General features: G+C 52.1%; 2 protein-coding genes across 3 annotated transcripts; both read left to right on the top strand.

The window, feature by feature from the left end:
• The first annotated feature begins 7395 nt into the window (after nucleotides 1-7395).
• On the top strand, nucleotides 7396-20050 carry LOC136649558 (interferon regulatory factor 4-like). 2 transcript variants are annotated; one of them, XM_066626270.1, is made up of 8 exons: nucleotides 7396-7648; nucleotides 7815-7995; nucleotides 9402-9493; nucleotides 11020-11131; nucleotides 12330-12446; nucleotides 13767-14162; nucleotides 15504-15622; nucleotides 17215-20050. In XM_066626270.1, exons 1-8 carry the CDS (start codon nucleotides 7469-7471, stop codon nucleotides 17350-17352), a joined length of 1335 nt encoding a protein of 444 aa, XP_066482367.1. In that variant the 5' UTR covers nucleotides 7396-7468; the 3' UTR covers nucleotides 17353-20050. The 2 variants fall into 2 exon arrangements, 1 of the variants encoding a protein (XP_066482367.1); XR_010794407.1 differs by lacking the exon at nucleotides 17215-20050 and having other exon boundaries at nucleotides 13767-14323; nucleotides 15504-15553.
• A 1123-nt stretch (nucleotides 20051-21173) lies between these two features.
• On the top strand, nucleotides 21174-23110 carry FOXS1 (forkhead box S1). The gene has a single exon (XM_066625112.1). The coding sequence runs from the start codon at nucleotides 21174-21176 to the stop codon at nucleotides 22878-22880; it is 1707 nt and encodes a 568-aa protein (XP_066481209.1). The 3' UTR covers nucleotides 22881-23110.
• The last annotated feature ends 978 nt before the right edge of the window (nucleotides 23111-24088 follow it).

Raw genomic sequence — 24088 nt, 5'->3', positions numbered from 1 at the left:
ACTTCTTGGCTTTAATACTTGATTGTGCAACTCTTGAGCACTTGCAGCTGAATGTCTAATCTGACTCCACTGAAAGCATTATGTTCCAGGTGACACCACCCAAATCTAGGGGGTTTGATCTGAAACAATTCATTCACATGTACATGTCACCATTTGAGAATGAACTTCCATCTGTGAATCTGGCCCCCTCTAAGGTGCCACTGAATTTGTTGCCTTTTAATTTATAGAGAGGGATCTGAAGGCCTTAGGAGTGGACCTCAACAGGTGGGAAACCCTGGCCTCTGAGCAGCCCGCTTGGAGGCAGGCTGTGCAGCATGGCCTTTCCCAGTTTGACGAGACACTTGGCCAACAGACTGAGGCTAAGAGGCAAAGAAGGAAGGCCCATAGCCAGGGAGACAGACCAGGGACAGACCGCACTTGCTCCCAGTGTGGAAGGGATTGTCACTCCCGAATTGGCCTTTTCAGCCACACTAGATGCTGTTCCAGAACCACCATTCAGAGCGCGATACCAGAGTCTTTCGAGACTGAAGGTTGCCTACAATTTATAGAGCCCACAACCATATCCATAATTTTCCCTGCCTCGGTGTAGCCTCATGACAACCGTGCAAGGTAGGTTAGATTGTGAGAGAGCAAGTCTGGCCCAAGACTTCTTGGCACCTGAGGCAACTGGCATCCTTGGATTGGGTCAAATCCTGCCCCCCCAAACCTGGTGATATGCCAATCTCTGCTCCTCTCTGAGTTGAGAAAGCGAGAAGAGAACGGGGTTGGGGGTGGTAGAAGTACATCCAGGACTGGCTTCTCTTCCGCTGTGGTTCAGCAATAAATGCAAGCAATGCATATACTAAGCTTTGAGATACAAGTTGGACGTCAATCAATTATTGTCCATTAACCACCTATTAATTGACCACAGCTCAATATTGTGATTCCATCAACCAGGAAAAGTCCTCATGAAAAGAGAAGCCAACCTATGCATCATGTTGTGGTGTCAACAGCAATGTGGGGGGGACGGGACGGGACAGGACACACGTCGTCAAGGTCCTTTTGCTTCCCAGCTCTCCAAGAGTGAGATGCTCACATACCCCTTCATTTAGAAGCAGGGACCTGTGGCTCTACAGCTCCCTTCCCCTCCCCACTAAATAACCCACATAGCTGAGCTTCTCCCACTCTCCACATGCTGCAGTGATCCACTGCAAGCATCTCTCAAGATGAACAGAAATCCAGGGTTCAGAAGAGGAAGCAAGAGGGGGGGGGGGGAAACTGTACAGTGGCAAGAGAGGTCAAGCACTGGCACATCCATTAGGTTTTCGGTGGGGGAAGAGAGGCTGCAGGGGATCAGACATGCTGCTCTCTGAAGCTCCTGGGAAGGCTTCGGATCTTGGTCATCACTTTGATCCTTTGTTACTATTCTAATAAATGACAGCCCAATCCTATACATGTCTACTCAGAAGTAGGCCCCATCATGTTCAGTGGGGCTTGCTCCCAGGAAAGTGTGTATAGGATTGCAACCTGATTCTGGCTTTCAATGCTTGTTGGTTGTTTGATAACGTTTTATTGATCAAATTGGTCAAGGACTAAACCTAGTGCAGAACGTGCATCTTCACTCCTCTTGGCCAGTTCTGGATTAAATACTGCGCACTATTCGTGAAAGCACCACCTAAAAGAGGCTGGGGCTAATCTCCCAGCTGTGGCAGAATTTTGTCCCCTTTTGGCCAGCTTTTTGCAATTATCATGCAAACATTCAGTTTGCCTCCGACGTATTCTCGGCATCACCTGGCAGGACAAAGTTCCTAACAACACAGTCCTGGAACGTGCTGGAATCCCTAGCATGTATGCACTGCTGAAACAGAGACGCCTGCGTTGGCTCGGTCATGTCGTGAGAATGGATGATGGCCGGATCCCAAAGGATCTCCTCTATGGAGAACTCGTGCAAGGAAAGCGCCCTACAGGTAGACCACAGCTGCGATACAAGGACATCTGCAAGAGGCATCTGAAGGCCTTAGGAGTGGACCTCAACAAGTGGGAAACCCTGGCCTCTGAGCGGCCCGCTTGGAGGCAGGCTGTGCAGCATGGCCTTTCCCAGTTTGAAGAGACACTTGGCCAACAGTCTGAGGCTAAGAGGCAAAGAAGGAAGGCCCATAGCCAGGGAGACAAGCCAGAGACAGACTGCACTTGCTCCCAGTGTGGAAGGGATCGTCACTCCCGAATCGGCCTTTTCAGCCACACTAGACGCTGTGCCAGAACCACCTTTCAGAGCGCGATACCAGAGTCTTTCGAGACTGAAGGTTGCCAACTAACATGCAAACAACTCTGGAGGCACCCGCTTTCCCCCCCCCCCCCCCACATCCAGCAGGAGAGCCCCAGGCTTTTGTATTCAAAAGTCAACCTATGAAAAGTGCTCAATTATTCATTCCCACTAATTGCCACATGGAGCCTGAAATGCACATTAATGCTCACACATTAATCGCCTCATCAGCCTGAGAGCCGTTAGATGAGGTCATGGGCATTGACTTCAGTTCCGCTCTTACTCCACCTCTCCTGCAGCCGCTGAATGTCGACCTCTCACATCCATGTCAATTGATTGGAGGAGGCTTGGAGACCCCAGGGGTGCTTTTAAAGGCATGTTCCGATGATGGCACTACCTTTCTCCAGGATGCTTCAAGTGCCCCCAGATGAGCTATACAGATGCCAAACAGGAACATGAAAAGTTGGCACTGGGATCAGTGGAGAGACATTCCCAGCTGAGCTTGCCCCCACTTTTATGTTCTGAACCTTGTATGTGGAAACATTCATCAGGTGACCCCATTCCCATCCCTGCAAGACTATGCTGAAAAACATTTTCAACTCCAGTTCTTGGTCTAGAACAAGCCAGGATTTGTCTCTGTGTCCCTAACTGGCAAAACTCATATTCTGCCTTGTTTATTATCTATGGTTAGAACAAGCTGAGATGTGTTGGGTTTGCACAGATGCAATGACCAATTCTGGTTTGTTTTAAACATAAGAACATAAGAACAGCCTCACTAATCAGGCCAGAGGCCCATCTAGTCCAGCTTCCTGTATCTCACAGCGGCCCACCAAATGCCCCAGGGAGCACACCAGATACCTCATTCTGGTGCCCTCCCTTGCATCTGGCATTCTGACATAGCCCATTTCTAAAATCAGGAGGTTGCACATACACATCATGGCTTGTAACCCATAATAGATTTTTCCTCCAGAAACTTGTCCAATCCCCTTTCAAAGGTGTCCAGGCCAGACGCCATCACCACATCCTGTGGCAAGGAGTTCCACAGACCAACCACATTCTGAGTAAAGAAATATTTTCTTTTGTCTGTCCTAACCCTCCCAACACTCAATTTTAGTGGATGTCCCCTGGTTCTGGTATTGTGTGAGAGTGTAAAGAGCATCTCCCTATCCACTCTGTCCATCCCCTGCATAATTTTGTATGTCTCAATCGTGTCCCCCCTCAGGCGTCTCTTTTCTAGGCTGAAGAGGCCCAAACGTTTCCTCATAAGGAAACGTTCCTTTCATTCGTAGCCTTTCCTCATAAGGAAGGTGCCCCAGCCCCGTAATCATCTTAGTCGCTCTCTTTTGCACCTTTTCCATTTCCACTATGTCTTTTTTGAGATGCGGCGACCAGAACTGGACACAATACTCCAGGTGTGACCTTACCACACCTAAACCAGGAACAGAAGTTGAAAACATTCTCCCCCTTTGGGGGGGGGGGCCACTGAGGCTCACAATTGTCACATTCAGTTAGGATTAGATCATGAGTTAGCACAATGTCTGAACCAGGCCCATGTCAAACCCAGGCTTGCCACCATGTAATATGCAATGAAGCAAACTGCATGACTAAGGGCTGGAAATGTCCCCAAGTTCTGTACCCCCCTCCCCATGAAAAAGAAGCTATTCGCAAACTGGTACTTTCCTTGGATAGTCTTACTCCAGAATCTGACTAGAAGGAGCCCTGTTGGCCCTTCTAGGCCAGTTCTTGGCTTCCAGCAACAGTGCTGCTTCTGGGAGGATTTCCAGAGCCCAAGTCACAAGAATCCAGGAACAAAGCTGTTCACATTCTTGCTTACAAATCTATAGGGAGTTAGACGTCCTCAAGTCCAATCAGATGGTGCTCCTGACATCATTTTTGTTCTCAAAAAACAGCCACATGGAGTCCAACTTGGACCAGGCCTGTGGTGCATGGGGGGTACTCAGTTCTTCCCATGCCACAGTCCTAATCTGAATTGCTCTTCCTTCTGAAGCTGCAATTCGCTGTGGAGGGGACAGAGACTGTGCATGCAAGCTTTCCCCTCTGTGACTGATAGCAGCTTCAAGAGGATAAATTAAATTGGGAAACCGGTGCGGGGGGGGGGCACATGGTTAACCCCACTTGCCCCATGGCCCTGAGCCAAATCAGCTTCCCCAGCAGCTGCTTTGGGGGTAGAAACAGATGGTCAGGTGCAGCAGCCACTATGGCAACAGCAGTATTCTGGAGGAGGGGGTCCTCACAATTTGTCACAGTGGGTTGGGGGCTGCTGTCCTCCTCTGCAGCTGGCAGAATGGAGTGGAGCAGGCCACAAGTTTTGATTTAGTACACTTCCAATCATGTGACCTAAATACTGTACACTTCCTCTGGCGAATTGACACTTAGAGGCTCTGAGAGTGAGACCAGCATCTTTCAAAGTCTGTAGCACATCCCCAACATGTTGAAGGTGCTCTTCCCAGGTGTCGCTAAATATGGCAATATCATCAAGATACGCACTGCAATATGGTTGGTGTTTAGCTAAGAGAGTGTTTACTAATCTTTGAAATGTAGATGGCGCTCCAGACAAGCCAAAAGGCATTCGTTTGAAGTGGAAAGAACCCCCTGGGGTCACAAAAGCAGTCAGTGGTATACTATCTGGGTGCATCTTCACTTGATAGTACCCCTTGGCCATGTCCACTGTAGAAATAAATTTACTTTTGGCTACTTGTTCTATCAGTGAGTCCATTCTTGCTAAAGGAAAACGGTCTTTCTTGCATTTTTGATTCAGTGCTCTATAATCGATGCACATTCTATGTTCTTTTATGGTTTGGCCCTCTGGCTGTTTCTTTTCAACCATCACAATGGGTGAAGCCCATTCACTGTGGGATGGTTCAGTGATGTCTAATTTTAATAGTAGGTCAATCTCTTTGTCCACAATGTCAGCCATAGGCCCCACAATAGGTCTTAGGGGACATCTGCTTGGTGTAGCTCCTTCTACTAAGGAGATTGTATGTTGCAACACGTTGGTTTGCCCCGGTATATCTGTAAACAGCTCAGGGAAGTTCTCTAAAGTCTCACGAAGCTCTACCTGTTGTGGGTAAGCTAAGTCCTCAGGTAGCTGGACATCATCCAAGGTCTCTAAATTTCCCGTGTAGGGGTCCAAAAGATAGTCCTCTAGCTGGTCTGATTCTGTGCTGTGAAGACCTTGTACAAAGAACACGTTAGTTTGATCATGCTCCACAAATTGTTTAAGCCTGTTTGCATGCAACACAGTAGGCCTCTGCCGCTTAGTCTCTTCTTGTACCAAGAAGTTGTCATTAGGCAAACATTTTACAATTTCAAACCCTTTTTGCCACTTAGGCTTGAGTTTGTGTTGGCGCTCAGGCACTAACACCAACACTTTCATGCCTTCTGTTAACTCTTGAGGCCTGGCTTTTAGATCATAACGTCTCTTTTGTTCAGTTTGAGTCACTTCTAGGTTTTGCTTGGCAAATTCACGCACAGTCTCTAGATTGTAACGCAGTTTATTAAAATATTCCACAACAGGTACTGGCATTTCATCCAATTGGCCTTCCCAAGAAGACTTGAGTAAGTGCAAAGGTGTAGTTATGTTTCTGCCACAGATGAGCTGGTGAGGTGAACAGCCCAAGGCCTCACTAGGGATGTCATTGTAGGCAGAACACAAAAATGGTATAGCTTTGTCCCATGACTGTTCATGATCATAACAAAATTTTCTAAGCATGGCTGAAAGAGTCTGATTAATTCTTTCAATTAGACCATGTGAATGAGGGTGATAAGGAGAACTAGTAGGTTTGTCTATCTGGCCTAATTAACAAAATTTTCTAAGCATGGCTGAAAGAGTCTGATTAATTCTTTCAATTAGACCATGTGAATGAGGGTGATAAGGAGAACTAGTAGGTTTGTCTATCCGGCCTAATTCACATAACTTCACTAATAACTTCGAAGTAAAATTTGAGCCTTGATCAGTCAAAATCCTGGTTGGTACACCAACTCAAGCAAATAAGTCAAGTAAGCATTGAGCAACTTTTCTAGCTGTAAAGTTGGCTAAAGGTACAGCCCACACATATCTGTTTGCTCTGCAAATATACACAAGAAGGAATTGATTTCCAGCAGGAGTCCTTTTTAAAGGCCCGAACACATCCAGACAGAGTTCAGAGAACGGAAGCTGGCTTAGGGTTGGCACAGCCCTTAACTTGGCTCTTTGTTCATCTGCATTTCTTCTCACAACCTGGCATGTTTCACAGCTCTGAACGTACTCCGGAGCCCCAAAAGATTGCCTGGCAACACTGAGGGTGCAATCCTAACCCACTTTCCAGCACTGACATAAGGGCAATGCAGCTCCAAGGTAAGCAAACAAACATTCCCTGACTTTGAGGAGGCCTCTGTGAGTGCCCCCAACTGCAGGATGCAGCACATGCCCCATGGGTATTGCTATGCCAGTGGTGGAAAGTTGGAAAGGGATGGTCCTGTTGGTCCTCAGCACCTGGTTTCCCAGGTCAGGTCAGATGCTATCACCACATCCTGTGGCAAGGAGTTCCACAGACTAGTTACACGCCGGGTAAAGAAATGTTTTACCCAGAACTCTATAACTCTATTCAGAAATGAGCCCCATAAGAACATAAGGGGAGCCCAGCTGGGTCAGGCCAAAGGGAGCCCCATGAAGGCTGCAATCCTACCCACACTTTCCTGGGAGTAAGCCCCATTGCCTATAATGGGACTTACTTCTGAGTAGTCCTGCATAGGACTCCTAGCCCAGCTTCCTGCACCTCCCAGTGGCCCATCAGATGTCCCACACAAGCCCACAGACGCATCCTATTGCCACTCCTTCCTTGCAACAGGCGTTCAGAGATAGGCTACCTCTGGAGGTGGCACATCCCCAGCACGCGATGGGCTTTTCCTCCGTCGATCTGTCCAGATCCTCTTTTCAAGGCACCCAGGCCAGCTGCCACACCCACGTCTCGTGGCCGGGAGTTCCACAGGCGGCGTGCCGAAGGGGCCGGGAAAGAGGAGCGCGAGGGCGCTGCAGCGAAAGTGAAAGTGGTTTCGCTTTCCCCGGGAGCTGGAGGTGGGCGAGAGGCGGCTCTTGTGCGGCAGGCGCGCCTGGGCTGGGGGCTCCGCAGCGCCACCCAGGGCTGGGCAGGGAGACCCCCCGGCGGGGTGAGGGCCGAGTGCCGCCCCCCTCTGGCTACGCCGCCGGTCTGGGGAGCGGAGCACATGGCCCAGGCGGCGCGGCCCCCGCTGCGGCTGAAGGAGTGGCTGGTGGCGCAGGTGGAGAGCGGCCGCTACCCGGGGCTGCGCTGGGAGGACGGCGCGGGCAAGAGCCTCTTCCGCATCCCCTGGAAGCACGCGGCCAAGCAGGACTACCGGCAGCAGCAGGACGCCGCGCTCTTCAAGGTACCGGCCGGGGCGGGGGCGTCGCCGGAGGGGGGGCGAGGCACCAAGTTGGGCCAGCGGACAAGAGGCGCCCCTTGCTTTGCCCCCCGGCCACGCCACTGGCTTTGGGCTGCTCCCGCGTGTCCCAACCGCAGACTGACTCCTCTCCCCTCTCTGCCCCCCCCAGGCCTGGGCCATCTACAAAGGCAAGTACCACGAAGGGCTGGACAAGGCCGACCCCTCCGCCTGGAAGACGCGCCTGCGCTGCGCCCTGAACAAGAGCCAAGACTTCCAGGAGGTCCCCGAGCGGAGCCACCTGGACATCTCCGAGCCCTACAAGGTCTACCGCATCGTCTCGCAGGATACGGGTAGGGAGAGTGGAGAAGGCAGGTGGGACACCTCCCGTCCCACCAGCTCCCCACTGGCGAACAGCGAGGGGCCCTGAGCAGCCACACCTTGAAGGAGGGCGATCGGGTGGGCTGCTGTGGCTGCCCCCCACCTGAAGCACCCCACTGCTCACCAGGCTCAGACCCCCTTGTCACGTGATGCGACTGGTCTGCAGGGGGCAGCTGGAGCAGGGCAGGGTCGTGCGGGGTGGGAAGGCAGGTGAGGCAGAGCCTCCCTGCCAGAGTCCTTCCAAAAGTGCCACCACTCACAACCCACATGTTGAAGCATGGAAGGGGAAGGGTGGAGCAGGAGCGCGTAGGTTGCGAGTGCCTGGGCGCCTCACACTGTGGCCGCACTTTTCAAAGGACTCTGCTGGGGAGGCTCTGCCTCACCTGCCTCCCCACCCACCCCACAGCCCTGAAGCAGAGGCTCCCTTCTGACCCCTGTTGCGCTTGGCCGCAAGTGGCCTGTGTTTCTGCACCAGCCCAGTTCCACTTGAGCCCTTCTCAAAGGTCGCTTTCCATTCTCTCCTCACCAAAAGGGACCAGGAGACTGAAATGGGTTCTTGGCTCCCTCCAGCCTGCTCCTTAAAACAGATCCAGGGCCCAGTCCTATCCAGCTGTGCAGAGCTGATGCAGATGTGCCCACAGGAGCCTGCAGCAGGGGAGCGATCATGGACCCTCCTCAAGGCAAGGGAACATTTGCAAAGGCTGCATCAGCACTGGAAAATTGGATGGGATTGGGCCCACAAGGTGCTGACATTTGCGCACTTCTGCCCCCTTCTCCCTCCCAAAAGGCTGGGACCATCCCAGCTCAGACCCATCTGCCACTGGCTAGTGTGGGATGTAGTCCAAAGCTCCTCTTTTGCCCAGGTCCAAGTTCTTCCCCCCTGCCAGTTATATATGGCATGGGGGGGGAGTCTGTCTCCTGGTGGCCGGTAGTATGCATGACCTGGAATGTCCTAAGGCTTTTGGGGTGGGGGGTGGAGATGTGCAAGCATCAGTTCCTTATTTACCCTACTACACCCCCTTGAAGAATGGAGAACTGGAAATCAGGAACCATTTTCAGGCTGCCAACTGGGGAAGTTCTTGTCTTATTTGTTTCCCTTTTCCTCTCCTGCTCTCTCCAGACTTCCCAGTTGCTGTTTGAGAGTTAACAGGAAAGAGAACCATCTCCCTCCATTTTTTATAGGTTACAAAAGCCTACGCATGTAGAGGCCAGGTGATCAAGGAACGGGGAATTTCCCAACCCAACATCTATTTCATGTGCTCTGTGAAAGGGACAGGGGCTACGCCATATCCATGATCTGTGCTGTGTTTAGCATACTACTGATACTAGTGAAATGTTACTTGGGAGTTGAGAGTGCTCTCTCTGTCTCTTTCTTCAGATAAGGAAAACAGCAAGGAATCTGCCCCGGAGCCATGCCAGCCCTCAACCTCTGGGCACCAAGAGACCAGAGTTAATTGCAGATCTAATAAGGTAAAGGCATTGCTGGCCCAGACCTGGGCCATGCCAGCGCTGTCCATTGGCATCCACATCCAGCTAGTTCAGTGCAGCCCAGAAGGCCGCTCAGTGAAAACGGCAGTGTGGAGGGAGGTGCTGCAGCCACGTGGATTGTGCCGCTTCCTCTTAAGTGGGTTGTTGTCATTGTTGCTTCCATTCCATTTCCTCTTTGCTGTTTTTGGATGTGTGGCTAATTATTGATTTTCACTACTAAAAATATGCAAAATGTGCACATCTATATAATACACCAGTGAACACTGGCATAGCTAGAGGACATGCCAAGCACTTAGTTTTGCAGGGAGCCTCACCATGGTGTGCAAGCAGCCCCTCCCCTCCGAAATGAGCAAAATGGAGGCATTAGCTCCAAAGGGGAGGGGCCCCTTGCATGCCATGGTGAGGCTCTCTGCAAAACTTAGTGCTTTGCACCCCATTTAGCTATGCCACTGCCAGTGAATATATGCAATCATTATACTAAAGAAAAGGGCTTATATTTCTTCTTCATAACATTAATACCAGACAGTCTCTGTATTTTGTCTCCTAAATGAATGGGCTAATACAGTGTTTCTCAACCAGTGGCACAGGTACTCCCAGTGGTACTTGAAGTGTGGTCTAGTGGCACTTGCTGGACCCCTGAATCCTGCCGCCTGGCAGTGAGACCAGGAATGCAACACAACAAACAGCATTAGGAGGCTTGGCTCTCCAGTTCCTTGTCATCACCAGTTACTTCCGGTGGTACTTTGAAGAGGTGAACCATGTCAAGCGGTACGGTGGACAAACGTTGAGAAACACTGGACTGATATTCCATTCCTGCTTTCTGGTGCTTCAAAATACCCACCTGGAATCCCTGATGGATCCAAGGGGACATGCTACTTAATCATGCAAGCAATAATGGACCAGATCTTTTTTCCAAACTGTCTTGGGGCCCAGTCCTAGAGACCTGCTGCGCTTCTGGCACTTGCATTGCAGCGGCATGCTTTATGGCTGTCGCAACAGACCACATGCCGCAAGCATGGCCTGTCTGCTGCTGAAAGTGGCTGAGGCCAGCAGCCTGCCAACAACCTCCAGCATGGGAAAGTCAGCGCAGGGGGCAGGCGGAACAGGGCTGAGCTCAGATGGTTCCCCCAGTTTCTCCGTCCCATTCACAGGCAGTGAAAATGAGAGAAAACATCGGGAGCAGAGAGGAGCAAAATGGAGGCCCTTCTCACAGAGGCAGAAGGGCTCTTCTCAGTGGCCCCTGGCTGGCAGAAGCCAGTTTTGATTCTTCTCTGGAAATGCTGCTCGATTATCATGCAGTGCCCTTCCTCGAGGTCTTCTGGCCTCCAGGCCAATACCATCAACACTGTCTGGCTGTAGCCCTCTGTCCGTGATCTCACCCAACACCCCTTTAATTGGCAATCCCGGCAGTAGAACCTGAGACCTTCTGTAGGAACGCCTGAGCTCTGCCTCTGAGCAGCCAGCTTATTTCTTCCCAATGCCACCTGCTGTCTTTCCTTCCTTCCCAGGCCAGAGGATCCTCAAGTTTGGACCAGGACAGCAAGGATGAGCCAGTGAAGACAGGCCAGAGCTCTGCAGTGTCCCAGGCCTCCCAGAAGCCGAACCAGACGGAACTCCAGGGTAAGGAAGCAAGGAAGGGTTTCCCCATGTTCCTGTCTGCCGTGGAATGTTTGGCATTTTTTAAGTCATGCGCCCCCCCCCCCACCCAGTCACAGAGTGGTGCTCCCCTGACCTGGGAGTTATTTCATCTGCCACCCAAGGAGAAGGCACTAAGTTACAGGGGTGGTGCCTTGAAGGGAGCTTCTTTTGTGGCCCTGGAGGGAATGAATGAATACAACTCAGTTCAGCTGCAGTAGGGGGCACATGTCAGCCCAAGTGCTTGATGGGACACCATCTTCCTTCACAATTCTGAGCCAAGTCAGGCTGCTTCTCGCACCACAGAAAAGGGTCCTCCTTTGTCAGGATAGGGGGCTGCCTGCTTACCAAAGGACTCTTCCTCCTTTGTGTAGCGAGGGTCAATGGAATGCTGATGACTTCGGCCGTTCAGCAGGGACCTTGAGATTTGGATGACAGTCTCCATGGAGGGCATTAGGAAAAGAAGGACACGCTTCTCCAGCCCCAACCATCCAGCACATCCAATAACATAAACCTTGTTATTGGGACTGTTGAGAGATTCTGGCCTCACGTGATCATGTGGGGAAAGGGATGGTGCACCAGGCAGGTCGGGTTGGAGGGTGTGCCTCTGCTTGTCCTGATGTACTGGGCCTCCACAATGGGGTGTCGTCCAGTAAGCCCTGTGTCTCCTGGCAGAGAGGAGGGTGATGAGGAGAAGACATATTGACCTGTAGCTGTCAACTATGTTAAATGGACAATCTATATTAACTGTTTCCTGTCTGGTGCAGCAGTGACCAAGTTCTGTTGTAAAGACGTTTTCTGAGGTTATCTGTCAAGGATGCCTTGCACGCCAGCTGGTGGCCATGGGAACTTGTCCTATAGATTCCCCTGGCTTCTGAAGTGAAGCAGGGGACAACTGGGGATCTTGGTTGCTGCTCCCTGTCTCTTCCCAGCAGACCTGTCTCATTTCATCAGCAGATATCATTTTGGTGCCAGGCAAATGCCCGTTGAGCATTTTTCTGCTGTTCTTCTTTGCTGTGTTTTTACTGTTGCTTAGATTTTGTGGGGTTGTTTTTTTTACCTGTTTCTCTTTTTTCATTCTGTGAGCCACCCTGGGAGGGAACATCTGTGTTGAAGGATGGGTTGTACATGGAATATGTATGTGCATAAATGTGAATGCTCTGGTTTTCTTTCCATTTCCCAGGCTACCAGGTGAAAGGGGCTTTCTGTAGCTGGAGCTCACCACAGTTCCATTCTCCACGAACTCTTTGCTATGTCACTCACAACTCCCAGCATCCCTGCATTGAAAACATCAACTCAGGTAGGGAAAGAAGCACACTTTCCCCCGACAAGGGTCACCTTTATTTGTTTTATTTAAAGAATTCCTATCCCACCTTTCCCACAGCAAAGCAAATGTCCCAGGTGGCTGATAAAGATCCATAATAACTGTAAACAAAAAGTGAGTAAAATGAAAAACAATAAAACCATTGGAGGGGGGCAACTAGTTGGTCTAGAGAGAGGCAACAGAATCAAAACACTGTTACAGAGGCACTGAGGGCAGACGTCAACCCATCACCCAAATGCCAGAAAAGTCCTCCCCAAAGGAATGCTCCCTACCTCTTCCACAGCTTGGGGAACGTGGACCACTTTGGAGCTGTCATGAACCCACCTCTGCGCTTAACAGATGCTTCCAGGAACCATTTGCCCCCTTGGCTTGCCACATGTGCAGTAGTCATAGGGTGAGCACAGGGGGGCCTTGGGTTCCCACAGTCTCCTGCCAAGCTCCTTGGGTGGTTGTTGCAACTGAAAGCAAAACCCACTCAACTGTCCTCCCTTTTCCCAAAGTACTCTGGGGTTGTGGTGAACTGCCACTGGTCAGTTTGGAAGATATTGCAAAGCCAGAGGTGGCCCAGTGGTGCTTCCTTGCTGTCCCCCACATCTCCCTTATTGTGGGGAGAGAAGTGTCATCTGAATAACTCTCCTGCTCAGGGAAATTTAAGAGCAAAGCTGGGGATACAAAGGGAGAGGCCAGAGCACAGAAGTGCATATATCATTAACGCATGGGGCCATTCATACTGCACGAGACAGTCAAATTCACAGCCACGCATCCCCAGCTTCACTCTCCACCTCCCACATCTGGTGAAGCAGGCTGTAGCCCAGAAGGCTCCTGTCATGTGCAGTGGCATAGCTAAAGGGTGTGCAAAGCACTAAGTTTTGCAGGGAGCCTCACCGCAGTGTGCAAGCAGCCCCTCTCCCTCCCCTTCAGAGCCATTCCGGGTGGTGGGAGCAAAACAGGTGTGAACGCCAGAGAAGATCCAGAGAAGAGGCAAACGCCTCCATTTTCCTCCCACTGCCTGGAATGGCTCCGGGGAGGGGAGGGGCCGCTTGCAGTAAGGGTCCCTGCAAATCTTAGTGCTTTGCACCCCACTAGCTACGCCACCGGCTATGAGGAATGTTTATCTACAGGGTAGTGCAAGCCTGTAGTTTTTGCTCTTAAGACTGCATTCACATGTAAGGATTTGAACTAGATGATCTCCAAGGCCTGTTTGGAAGGCTCAGGTAAACCCTCATGTCTGAACGTGTCATTCTTGAGGAGAATTCTTGAGCCACTGACAGTCACCTGCCTTCCTTTCCTCTCCAGATTGCTGGTTGTACGTCCGACTGTTCTATTGCAATGTACTAGTGAAGGAGGTCACCACAAGCACTGCAGAGGGCTGCCGAATCACCTACCGCCCAGTGCTGGCAGACAATGAGTGCTTCTATGGTCCAAACGGCATAGAGCAGATCCAGTTCCCCTCCCCAGATGTGCTGGCTGGGAGTGGCCAAGAGCTCAGAACCATGGGGGTCTTGGAGCGTCTCCTCCCCCACCTGCACCGCGGTGTGCTCATTTGGGTGGCCCCCGAAGGGGTCTTCATGAAGCGCCAGTGCCAAGGTCGAGTGTACTGGGATGGACCTCTGGCCCCCCACCGCAACCAGCCCAACAAGCTGGAGAGGGAGAAGACCTACAAGCTGTTGGACACCCAGCAGTTCCTCCAGCGTGAGTGCCTTGCTCTCTCTCCGTCCATGGGCCAGGCTGACTAGAGAGGACATGGCTGACATCCACCCCACCAGATGAGGCTGGGATCCCCTGGGGCAGCAGCAATTCTGGAACCAGGCGTTCGAATGGGGGGCTGATTCAAAATCAACCGAAGGCCTCTGGTGAGGGCATCAGTATTCTCAAACACACCCTCCCCTTTGCTGCATCAGGGGCCTCCCAGCATGTCCAGTGCGGTTCTGCTTGCTGAGACCTGCCGTGCGTAGACACAGCCCTTCGCTAGCACGCTGCAAGAGCCCTGTCCCCGCTCAACCCTCCAACTCTCCCTCCTTCACTCCCAGACCGCTTCTCTCCGTCCCGCGTCCAAGCTGATGAGCTGTGTTTGCAAACTCAGCCATCCAAAGCCTTTAAAGAACCATCCTTGACTCCTAGTGCTCTTTGAGAAAACCTCTTTTACTGTTCCCTAAAGCAGCCCTTCTCCCAGTGGCCTCTCTGGCGGACTGGCAAGTCTTTTTTCCAGTGTACCGTGGACTGAGGAAAGCGGGGGGGGCAGGCAGGCAGAAAGTGTGCAGGCTTCCCTTGCCTTCCCCGCTTCCCTCTTCCTTTCTTGCTGTCTCAGAGCCCCTCGTGAGTCTTAGCTTCTGTCCAAGTCCCACAGCCAGCCTGGAGAGAGAAGTCAGAAGAAGGAAGCCCCAGGAGACACACTGGGGGCTGGCAGCCAGTTGCACTGCCCCAGATAAGGGCCTAGATGCAGCTCTCTCCCCACTTGACATTCCGTTTCTCATTTTGGGGCGCTGAGGCTCAGGTAAAAATGCTTCCTGTTTCTCCAAGTTGTAAACACTAAGCAGCCTTATTGTCCTAAAGCCAGTGGTGGTCCTGAGGGGGCAGGCTGCACAAAAGCCCCTGGCATCACACTGCTGCCTCCTACGGTGCGGCCTCAAGCTCACCTTCAGGAGGCATTCAGTGGCCCACGCAGTGCACCAAACAGCTCCAAAAGCCTTCTGAGGCCTCTGGAGCGTCCTTAAGGAGCACTTCCGGTTTTCATCGGACACTAGAACTACCGTTTCAGATTGTGCCAGAAGCCTCAGAAGGCTCTTGAGTGCTTTGGAGTGTTATGGGAGGCTCCATGCGCCTAAGTAAGTATCCCCTGAGGAGGGTGTGATGCAGGGGGTGGCATAGGGGCCAAGTCCGTAACTGCCCAGAGTGGTTTGTCCTTCCACTGCCTGGGTCTTCTGGGCCTCTTCAGATCTGCTTGACCTCCATGCCGTCCTACCTGGGGTTTGACATCAGTCTATTACTTTCAGAGAAGTGTCGGTTGTAAATGGAATCTCTTCTGCCTCTTAGAGCTGCAAGGCTACTTGACCCATGGACAGCCACCCCCCCAGTACCAGATCCACTTCTGCTTTGGAGAGGAGTACCCTGCAGCTCCCAACCAGAAACTCCACAAGTTCATTATGGCCCACGTAAGTACCCCCATGATGGCAAAGTGAGGCCAGCGCTCAAGATTTGGTTCACGTGGTGCATGAGGGCCAGAAAGATCCCACTCCAGTCAGAAAGCTACTTAAGCTGTTCACAGGGGAAGCAGGACTCCCTTCTGATTTGGCCATGAAGACTAGTCACACACTTCTCCTTTGATTTGGCCTCCCACAGAACCTTCTTGTTCCGTGCAGTGAGTCCCTTAAACATCTGGACTGCTTTATGGCCGCTTCCCAACCCAGCTCAAAACAATAGGCCCCCTCAAAACACTGCAATACAACCATGTGCTCAGTCTTGCCCCGATCAACAGTGGAGACAGAGAACTGTTTTGTGATAACTGAAGGTGGTCATTGGTAGATGTGACCATTTCTATCACCCAGCTGTTGTATTTGGACAGATGATTTTGTAGGGTTTTGAAGCACAATGAGAATGGTTGACAAGGATGATTGCAAGAGGGTTATCTACACCATACCTAGCAGTTGCGGATTCCTTTATCATGCCACATAGTGATGGTCATACCTGCCATGCAGGAAGCTGCCTTATACCCAACTAGACTATTGGTCCGTCTCACTCAGTGGAGTCTTCATTGATTGGGGGAGCTCTCCTTGGTCTCAGGCTCAAGGGCATATCTCTGTCCTACCTGCAGATGCCAAGGGGTGAGGCTGGAACCATCTGCATACAAAGCAGCTGCTCTGCCCCTGAGCCATTGCTCCCCTTTGACTCTCAGACACTTTTTCTAACAACTGTCTCTAAAGTAGGGGCAGTTTGGAGGCTTAGCGGTGCTTTCCGGGGTTACCTTTAAACTCAAGTTTTTCACAGGACCTCACATTCACACTGTAGTTAAAGCCAGGAGCCCTGTGAAACATGGACAGGACAGGGATGGTGGGGATGTGGGGGTAGAGGAGGAAGCAGCTGTGGTTCTGGGATTGTGATGGAGGGCTCAGGTGGGGCATCAAGTCTCCCCCCTTCCCACCCTGCCTCTTGAAGTTAAATTGTAGCAGTGCAATGCTGCTATGGGAAACAACCAAGGCTTCTGGGGCCTTGTTGTTTGGTGGGAGTGCAGAGGCACTGAGAAAGTTTAGACTATAAACAGGAACAGCGAGGCGCAGAGCAATGAATGAGACACAGCAGATAAGGATTCAATTGTAGAGATGCTGGGGAAGAGAGCCAGAAGCAGGACGGTATGAGATCGAGAGAGAAGTCCCTTCTCCCGGCTAGCTTCCTCAGACTTTTATTCTCTAAACACATGATGCAAAGCTATGCAATAGGGAAAATTACTGAAGGTTGCTAAGATTATACTGGCTGCCTACTGGCTAGTTCTAGCTTGACCACAATACACATTCCTGAGATATGATTCTGTTGTCCAGCACTGGGTTCAGAGTCATCACCAAGGCCAAGAGTTTGCTCTTGCCACGCAGGCGCAGAATGTGATCTGCTGTTGCCACATATGCCAAGGCATCTCAAAACCCAGTGCCTCTGCATATTTTTCCTACATAAATGACTTGGCTAGAAAAGGTGTCTTTGTGTTTGCCACACCTGCCTGCCTTAAGGTGACCTGCCCACCACTCTTGCTCCACAGGTTGAGCCAGTCTTCGCCCGTGATCTCTTCCACTATGCCCATCGGCTGGGGCCGCGGTCCTTGCAGGACTCGGAGTCTTGCTTTTCGGATGCTCCCAGGAACATCGCCCAGATTCTGAAGCAGCTCTGTCCACCTTGATTCTGTGGGGACTGGGATGCTTAGCTGCGGGGGATGCTGTTATCGGGAAGAGGAGAATTTGCTGCCTCCGCACCTTCTCTGTCTCTGCTGTCCAGGGTATGTCTGTCCTCATTGCTGGCTGTGTACACATCATGCTTTTGGCTCCTGTGTTGTCTGACCTCACTGGGCCATCAGGAGCTTCTGACTGCCTGCGCTGAAGACTTTCATAGTCTGTGGTAGGCTTACCTACCTCACAGGGTTGTTGTGAGGACAAAAGGAGGAGAGGAATCACATACGCCACCCTGAGCTCCTTGGAGGAAGGACAGTTTAGAAATGTGAAAAATAAATAGGCTTAATTGTTGTATACAGCAAATGAGGGGACACGCTAGTTTTTTCTGTGTTGGGGTTCAATGGTGTAGCCACCCAGCACGCCACCCTGGGACATGCCAGTCAGTCTGCGACCCCCCGCCTGATCTGGAAGTCATTGCAGTGACATGATGATGTCATCACAATTACTTCTGGCATGGCCAGTCAATCATGCCGGGGAAGGCTCCAGGGGGATTCTGCCTGTCCCTAGAGCCTTTCTCGGTGTGGTTGGAGCTGAGCTTCCGAAGAAGCAGCTGGCTTCGCTCTGGCTGCACCACGTCAAGGAAAGCTTCATGGACGGGTTCTCCCTGCCCCTGATCTTTTCTTGGCATGGCCGATTGGCTGCAATGACTTCAGGTGTGATTGCCACACAGGCAGCTACACAACTGCTAGAACTTTTTTTTCTTTGTGGAGTGGATTCACGGCCCAATCCTATCCATACTTTCCTGGGAGTAAGCCCCATTGACGCTAATGGGACTTACTTCTGAATAGACATGCATAAGATTGGGCTGTCAGTCAGTAAGCTGTCCCTCCCCCCCCCCTTGAACCAAAAGCCACAGATTTAATTTTGGGGGTCTCAGAGGCATCCTCAGGCTTTTCCCTAGAGGCTAAACGGACAGGGCAAATGTGGACAGTTGGCAAACATCTCCATTCTTGGCTGTGTCCACAAGGGGATACCCAGCTGCGGGTATACACAAGTGAAGGTGTTTGTTTGGAACTGGGAGCACAGGTTGGGAAAGTTGACCCCCTCCCTCCCAGAGTGTCAGGGCCTGATCCAGCTGGTGAAAAAGGAGGAGGAAGGTCACTTGCCATTTTTCTTTGTGGGACAGTATCATCTTGGGTGGATCTCCAACTCCAGGGTATGCCCAGGCACAGGTTTGCTGCCTCCCTGAGAGCTGGGCCTCATCCAGCAATGCCCACAGAAAGACCTTGTTACTGGGATGCATCCTGAGTACTCAAGGGGACCCGGACACTCCAGGGATACCGTCAAAAGGGCAAACCACTGACTTTGGAGTAAGGTTTGTTTCCTGCACATGTCACTAGGGGGAGCCAGGAGCTCACTGAACAGGGGGTGCTTCCCACTCTCAGTTCCCAGTGGTGATTTTGGCTTCTCAGAGTCTTTCCAAACGTTAAAGGAAACCCTGATGAAGCATCTCTGTCCGTGGGTTGAGCCCCAGCTCTGAGCTGTCATGAGGATCTTCCAGAGGGTTTTCACAGAAGCTGTCTTGTGCTTCAGTAACTCCAGCCACAGCAGACTGACAGCCCAAGCCTATGCATGTCTACTCAGAAGTAAGTCCCATTGGAGGCAATGGGGCTTACTCCCAGGAAGGTGTGGATGGGGTTGGGCTGTGAGGCTCCTCAGGCCTTGGGCTGCTCCTTTGAATGATGCTTCTTGCAAAAGGGAAAGCGGAGAAGCCTCTGCAATGCAGATGAGCCTTTGGCCCAATGATTTTCAGCCCAGTCCTAACTAAATCCCATCCTCAGCATGCAGGAGGCATTGACTTCAATCCCAATGTTTCCAGAAATGGGTCACAGGGAGCAGGGCTGGAAAGGAACCTCTGGCCCAGAGCGTGGAAAGCCACTGTGAACAAGACCAGATGGACCCGGGTGGCTGCTGGTGCCTTCTCTCCTGAAGGGAGTGCTGGGACTCCAGCAGGCAGGCTCTGCAGTCGTTCTCAGCCCCTGAAATCTGTTGAAGGTTTCCATTGTGTGCTCTCAGGGTTTTAAAACATGTCTAAGCACAGAATGTGAATCCCAGCAAAGGGGCTCTGCTCCACCAAGAGGATGCAACTTCAGGTATTTTATGGTTCTTGGATTTCATGTGAATTCTTAAAGCTTTGTATGCAGATTGGACTTTGCTGATGAGCTCCTGAAGAGGGTCATGTGACCAGGGACCCAGTGAACCCACATCCTCCTTGGGAGTTCCTTTCAGCGGCCTTTGGATGCTGAGCCTTGTATCCGTATCATGTGAATTGCTTTTCATTTGGAATTACCCTGTGGTTGTATAGGATGTATTTGCATTATGGAAAACATGACTTGTACCCAGGGGCTCTCACATCTTTTCATATAACTTTGTTTGTGTTGCCATAGACGACTACCCAAAAAATGAGAAAAGGACTGAAATGGGCAGGGAGGTGAGAACAGGCTATTGCGCTCTCTCTCTCTCTCTCTCTCTCTCTCTCTCTCTCTCAGCCGCTGTGTGTGTTGTTTGTCACTTAACAGAACAGTATATAAGGGTTGCATCTCCAGCTGAGGACAAATAACAGTGGAGTGGTTTGCCTCTATAGGATATATTTTTTTAAATTACTAAAAATAGTAATGATGTTTTAAATGATTTTTAAATAAAGCTGTTGTAGTGTTCATAGAATGGTGTGTGAGCATGACTGTAACTGATACTTATTACGTGCATAGCATTTCACATGTAATAATATCTTGTCATCCCAGCTACCACCACCTTGTAAGATTATTGAGCCCATACTGCAGCTAGGGAAGACTGAGGCTGGGGTGTGTGGGGCTTGCCTAAGGCACTCTAGCGGCAGTTCATAGCAGAGGCAAGGCTGGAAGTGAAGACTTCCCAGTTTACACTTCAGCCACTATGGTGCACTCGCTTTCTGGCACATAATTCCTGCTTACATCTACAGTGCCACTAATATTAATAAAAAAATTAATTTTTTAAAAAGTCCATCACGGGTTATAAGCCATGTGTATGTGCAACTCCTGATTTTAGAAGTGGGTTACCTCAAAATGCCAGATGCAAGGGAGGGCACAAGGATGCAGGTCTCTTGTCTTGTGTGTTCCCCAAGATACAAGAAGCTGTGCTAGATGGGCCTATGGCCTGATCCAGTGAGGCTCTTCTTAGGTTCTTAATATTGCTGACCACTTTATGAGTAAGATTAACAAAATGTTAATGCCACTAAAGTGTCACTCATAATTGTGTTATTCTGTTTAGATGGTGTTTACTATTGAAGGTTTTAAGCTAAAACCAGTTTGATTTATTTGACGAAATAATGATATATTAGTTTGATGATTTTAAATTAAAATTTAAAAACATCAGACACTCAGGAAGGCAGGTCTCTGGCATTCGTGGATGAAGCGAAGTTTGAACCAGGAACTTCCCTTTTCCGAGGGAAGGGCTTTTGTGCTTGCGGCCAGAGAACTGGCTCTTGTTGAGTGGAGAGAAAAATGTGATTTCCCCACAACCCAAGTGCCGCTTTGAAGGGGACTCCAGCCAGAGCTGAGCAACAACTGAGCAATCCTTGTCTGGCAGGTCCAGCAGCGGCTGCGGGAAGGAACCAAACTCCCTTTAGGTAACACGTCCCTCGCCCAGCCTGGTCTGTCAAAACTTTCCCTGCACACAACGGAGCTGGAGCCTCTGTGTCATGGCCCACTTCAGCCTTGGCTCCCCCTGCTCTCGGTTTGGGAAGAGCTCTGCACTGGAGGTGGCTGAGGTGGCATTTCCTGCTCCGAGGCTGATGATGAAGCCGGAGCGCCGACTGCCCCGTGGGCCTGGAAGTGGTGTATGCGGAACAGGAGCCGCTGGCCCCTCCTCTGGGTCCCTGTGGGCAGGAGGTGGAGCTGGTCAGCCCCTTGCCTTTGCCTTCCCCTGCAGCCAGCGAGCGAGCGAGCGAGAGGAGGCTGGACCACAGCACAGTTTAAACCAAGTGGTGGGAGAGTTTCCGCAAGACTCTGGAGCTGGCCTTGGGCTGCTGCCTGCGGCTGGAAGGAGGATGCAGCTAGACTACCCCAGCCCAGCCTCCGCTCGGCCCATTCTGCCTCCCCTCTGCAAGGAAGGAGGGGGTGGCCCGCAGGGAACGGGGCTTGCGGCATACCCCACTGCAGAGTCCTTCCAGGGCCCCCGCTCCCAGGCCAGCAATGGCACCAAGCCACCCTACAGCTACATCGCCCTGATCACCATGGCGATCCAGAGCACTCCCGAGAAGAGGATCACCCTGAACGGCATCTACCGCTACATCATGGGCCACTTTGCCTACTACCGGGACAACAAGCAGGGCTGGCAGAACAGCATCCGCCACAACCTGTCCCTCAACGAGTGCTTCGTGAAGGTGCCCCGTGACGACAAGAAGCCTGGCAAGGGGAACTACTGGACACTGGACCCCGACTGCTACAACATGTTTGAGAACGGCAGCTTCCTGCGGCGGCGGCGGCGGTTCACCCGCAAGCGAGGCCTGGCACGGGCCGCGGCGGATGTCGAGGGCCACCGGAAGCCACCCAAGTGCCAGCCCAAGCCGGCAGGCCAGGCATTCGCCAGCAAGGCGATCAAGACGGAAAATGACCAGCCTTCCCCAGCTCCTGCCAGCCAGCTCCAGAGCTCCTGCCAAGAGATGCTGGGCACAGAGAAACCTCTGCCCTCAGACGTGCCTGTTGGTGGCCGAAGCAGCAGGGAACCCTCCCTTCCTTGCCAGGAGCAGCCAGGCCACGGGAGCCTGGCATGTGCCAAGGCATACGCGTCGAGATCAAGGCCGCTCTTTCTTCCCCCGCAAGGCCTGGCAGGGTCCAAGCCTCGATTCCTGGAGAGGGAATCCTGCTATCCTTCCTTGCAGGAGAGCTCCCAGGCGAAGGAGGGGGTTCCTGCCAGCCCTCTGGTGCAGGGCACTCCCGTTGGGGAGCGGATGGTGCTGCCGCCTGCCCAGCTGAGTGGAAATGTCAAGGAGAGTCTCTCAAGCCCCTCCAGAACCCCCCAGGGGCCACTCAAGAATGGGGAAGAGGGGAAGGAGGCACACCAGACGTTTGGCCAGTTGGCCCCACCCTTCTCGACCCTCCTGGGCCCCAGCAAAGCCCCCCAGCCTGGCAGCAGACAGCCGTCCCCAGCCGGCCTCCCCACCTTTGACAGTGAGAGCTACGCCAAGCCGCCAGTGCTGCCAGTTTTTGGCTCCTTTGGCTATTCCAGCCCCGAGGCCCTGAGTGGGAACTATCAGTGCCGCTTGCAGGCCTTGAACTTCTGTGTCAATGAGCACAGCTGCAGCACTGCCCTAGAGCACCTCCTGGCCAGCCCGGCAGCCACCAGCACCTCGGCCCCCATTCAGCCGCCCCCTTTCATGCAGCTTCAGGGGGAGCAGGAGAGTTGGACCGGGACCCCCTTCTCCCTCCAAGGAGGGAATGGGTACCAGCTGGGGCTCCCCCACTGCCTCTACAGGACCCCGGGCATGTTCTTCTTTGAGTGATGGGGGCAGGCTGGTGTGCCCTTCCGCACTGCCCCTCGCTTCCCTGCTGGAGGGTAGGGGTGCAAATGCAAGGACTCCCTCCTGTAAGTCAGCAACCCCTGCCTAGCTGAGCAGAGAGGGACTCTGAGCAGGGCGGGGGGAGTTGCCAGCGAGCACTGGGGGCCCATCGCAGAAAAATACCTGCCTTGAGAGAGCAACCAATTTTTTGGCTAGCAGAATAAATGTGTATTTCATCCCTCATTCCGGACTCCACTTCTCTGTGGGCCTTGGAGAATGTTGAGCCTTGGAGGGTTTGGTGGCCGGGCGGAGGGGACGGGGGGGGGTGCACAACTGGAGTTCCTAATTTGGTGGGAGTTGAAGTGCTGAGTCAACCCCTTCCCAGGCTCCTATACTGATAACTAGCTCCGACAGTTGAATGCCTCTTGGTTCAGAAGCAGACCAGGGCCACCCAAAAAGAAGGGAGTGCCCTTCACATCCTTAGGAAGACCCCTTGCTTATCAATCAAAAGAAGGGGTTCAAAAACGCCAAACAACCCTAAGATGCCTGAGTGGGCCTCGTGGCCTCTAGGAGCCATGGGGTGCTGAAGGCAGCAGTAGTATCAGAAGGAGAGAAAACCAGGGGGGGGGATTGGCCCATTTGAGCATGGCACCCTCTCGACCAATTGCCAGAAAAAGATGAGTGAGGACTGGGGGGGAGGGGGAGTGTTAGGTGGTTCAGTGTTATTTTCCTGCCTTGCACAAGATGGTTGTAAAGAAAAACGAAAGGATATTTAGCCCTTAAGAGGGAGGTATTCTGCACAGGGTCAGAGGCCCTGCCTAGCCACATCCATTCTTTTTCTTTTTTGTGTCAGTGGGGAAAGGCACTCTGCAAAGGCTCAGGTGCACTGTGACCTTAAGGTGGTTCTGAAAAAGCACTGCTTGTTGACTTTTCAAAAGGCCAGGGATTCTCCATGCACCCACAGGTCCTTTTTATGCACGCTCCCTTTGGGGAAAGGCACGCTGCATGCACCCCGCTGCACTGAGGACAAGGGCAGAGCGATCCCTGATTGTGCCTGAAAGGCAGGGAGATGCCGCACCTTGCTTGGATATTCACAAACATCTGGATCACCATCTGTTGGGAGTCAGTTGCAGGAAGGAAGTGCGGCCAATGTTTCCTTTCACTATGTATTCAGCTGCACCAGGTCTCCAGGTCTGGCTTGAGCCAGTCTG

The sequence above is a fragment of the Tiliqua scincoides genome, chromosome 4, assembly GCF_035046505.1.
Source record: "Tiliqua scincoides isolate rTilSci1 chromosome 4, rTilSci1.hap2, whole genome shotgun sequence".
In the NCBI taxonomy this organism is placed as follows: Eukaryota; Metazoa; Chordata; class Lepidosauria; order Squamata; family Scincidae; genus Tiliqua; species Tiliqua scincoides.
This window is presented reverse-complemented; position numbering and strand designations above follow the sequence as displayed.

Excerpts from the sequence above, each read along its gene's own strand:
- FOXS1 (XM_066625112.1), top strand. The coding sequence starts at position 21,174 with ATGAAGCCGGAGCGCCGACTGCCCCGTGGGCCTGGAAGTGGTGTATGC.
- LOC136649558 (XM_066626270.1), top strand. The coding sequence starts at position 7,469 with ATGGCCCAGGCGGCGCGGCCCCCGCTGCGGCTGAAGGAGTGGCTGGTG. Across the intron at positions 7,649-7,814 it reads AGGACGCCGCGCTCTTCAAG|GCCTGGGCCATCTACAAAGG; the intron begins GTACCGGCCGGG and ends TGCCCCCCCCAG. Across the intron at positions 9,494-11,019 it reads TTAATTGCAGATCTAATAAG|GCCAGAGGATCCTCAAGTTT; the intron begins GTAAAGGCATTG and ends CTTCCTTCCCAG.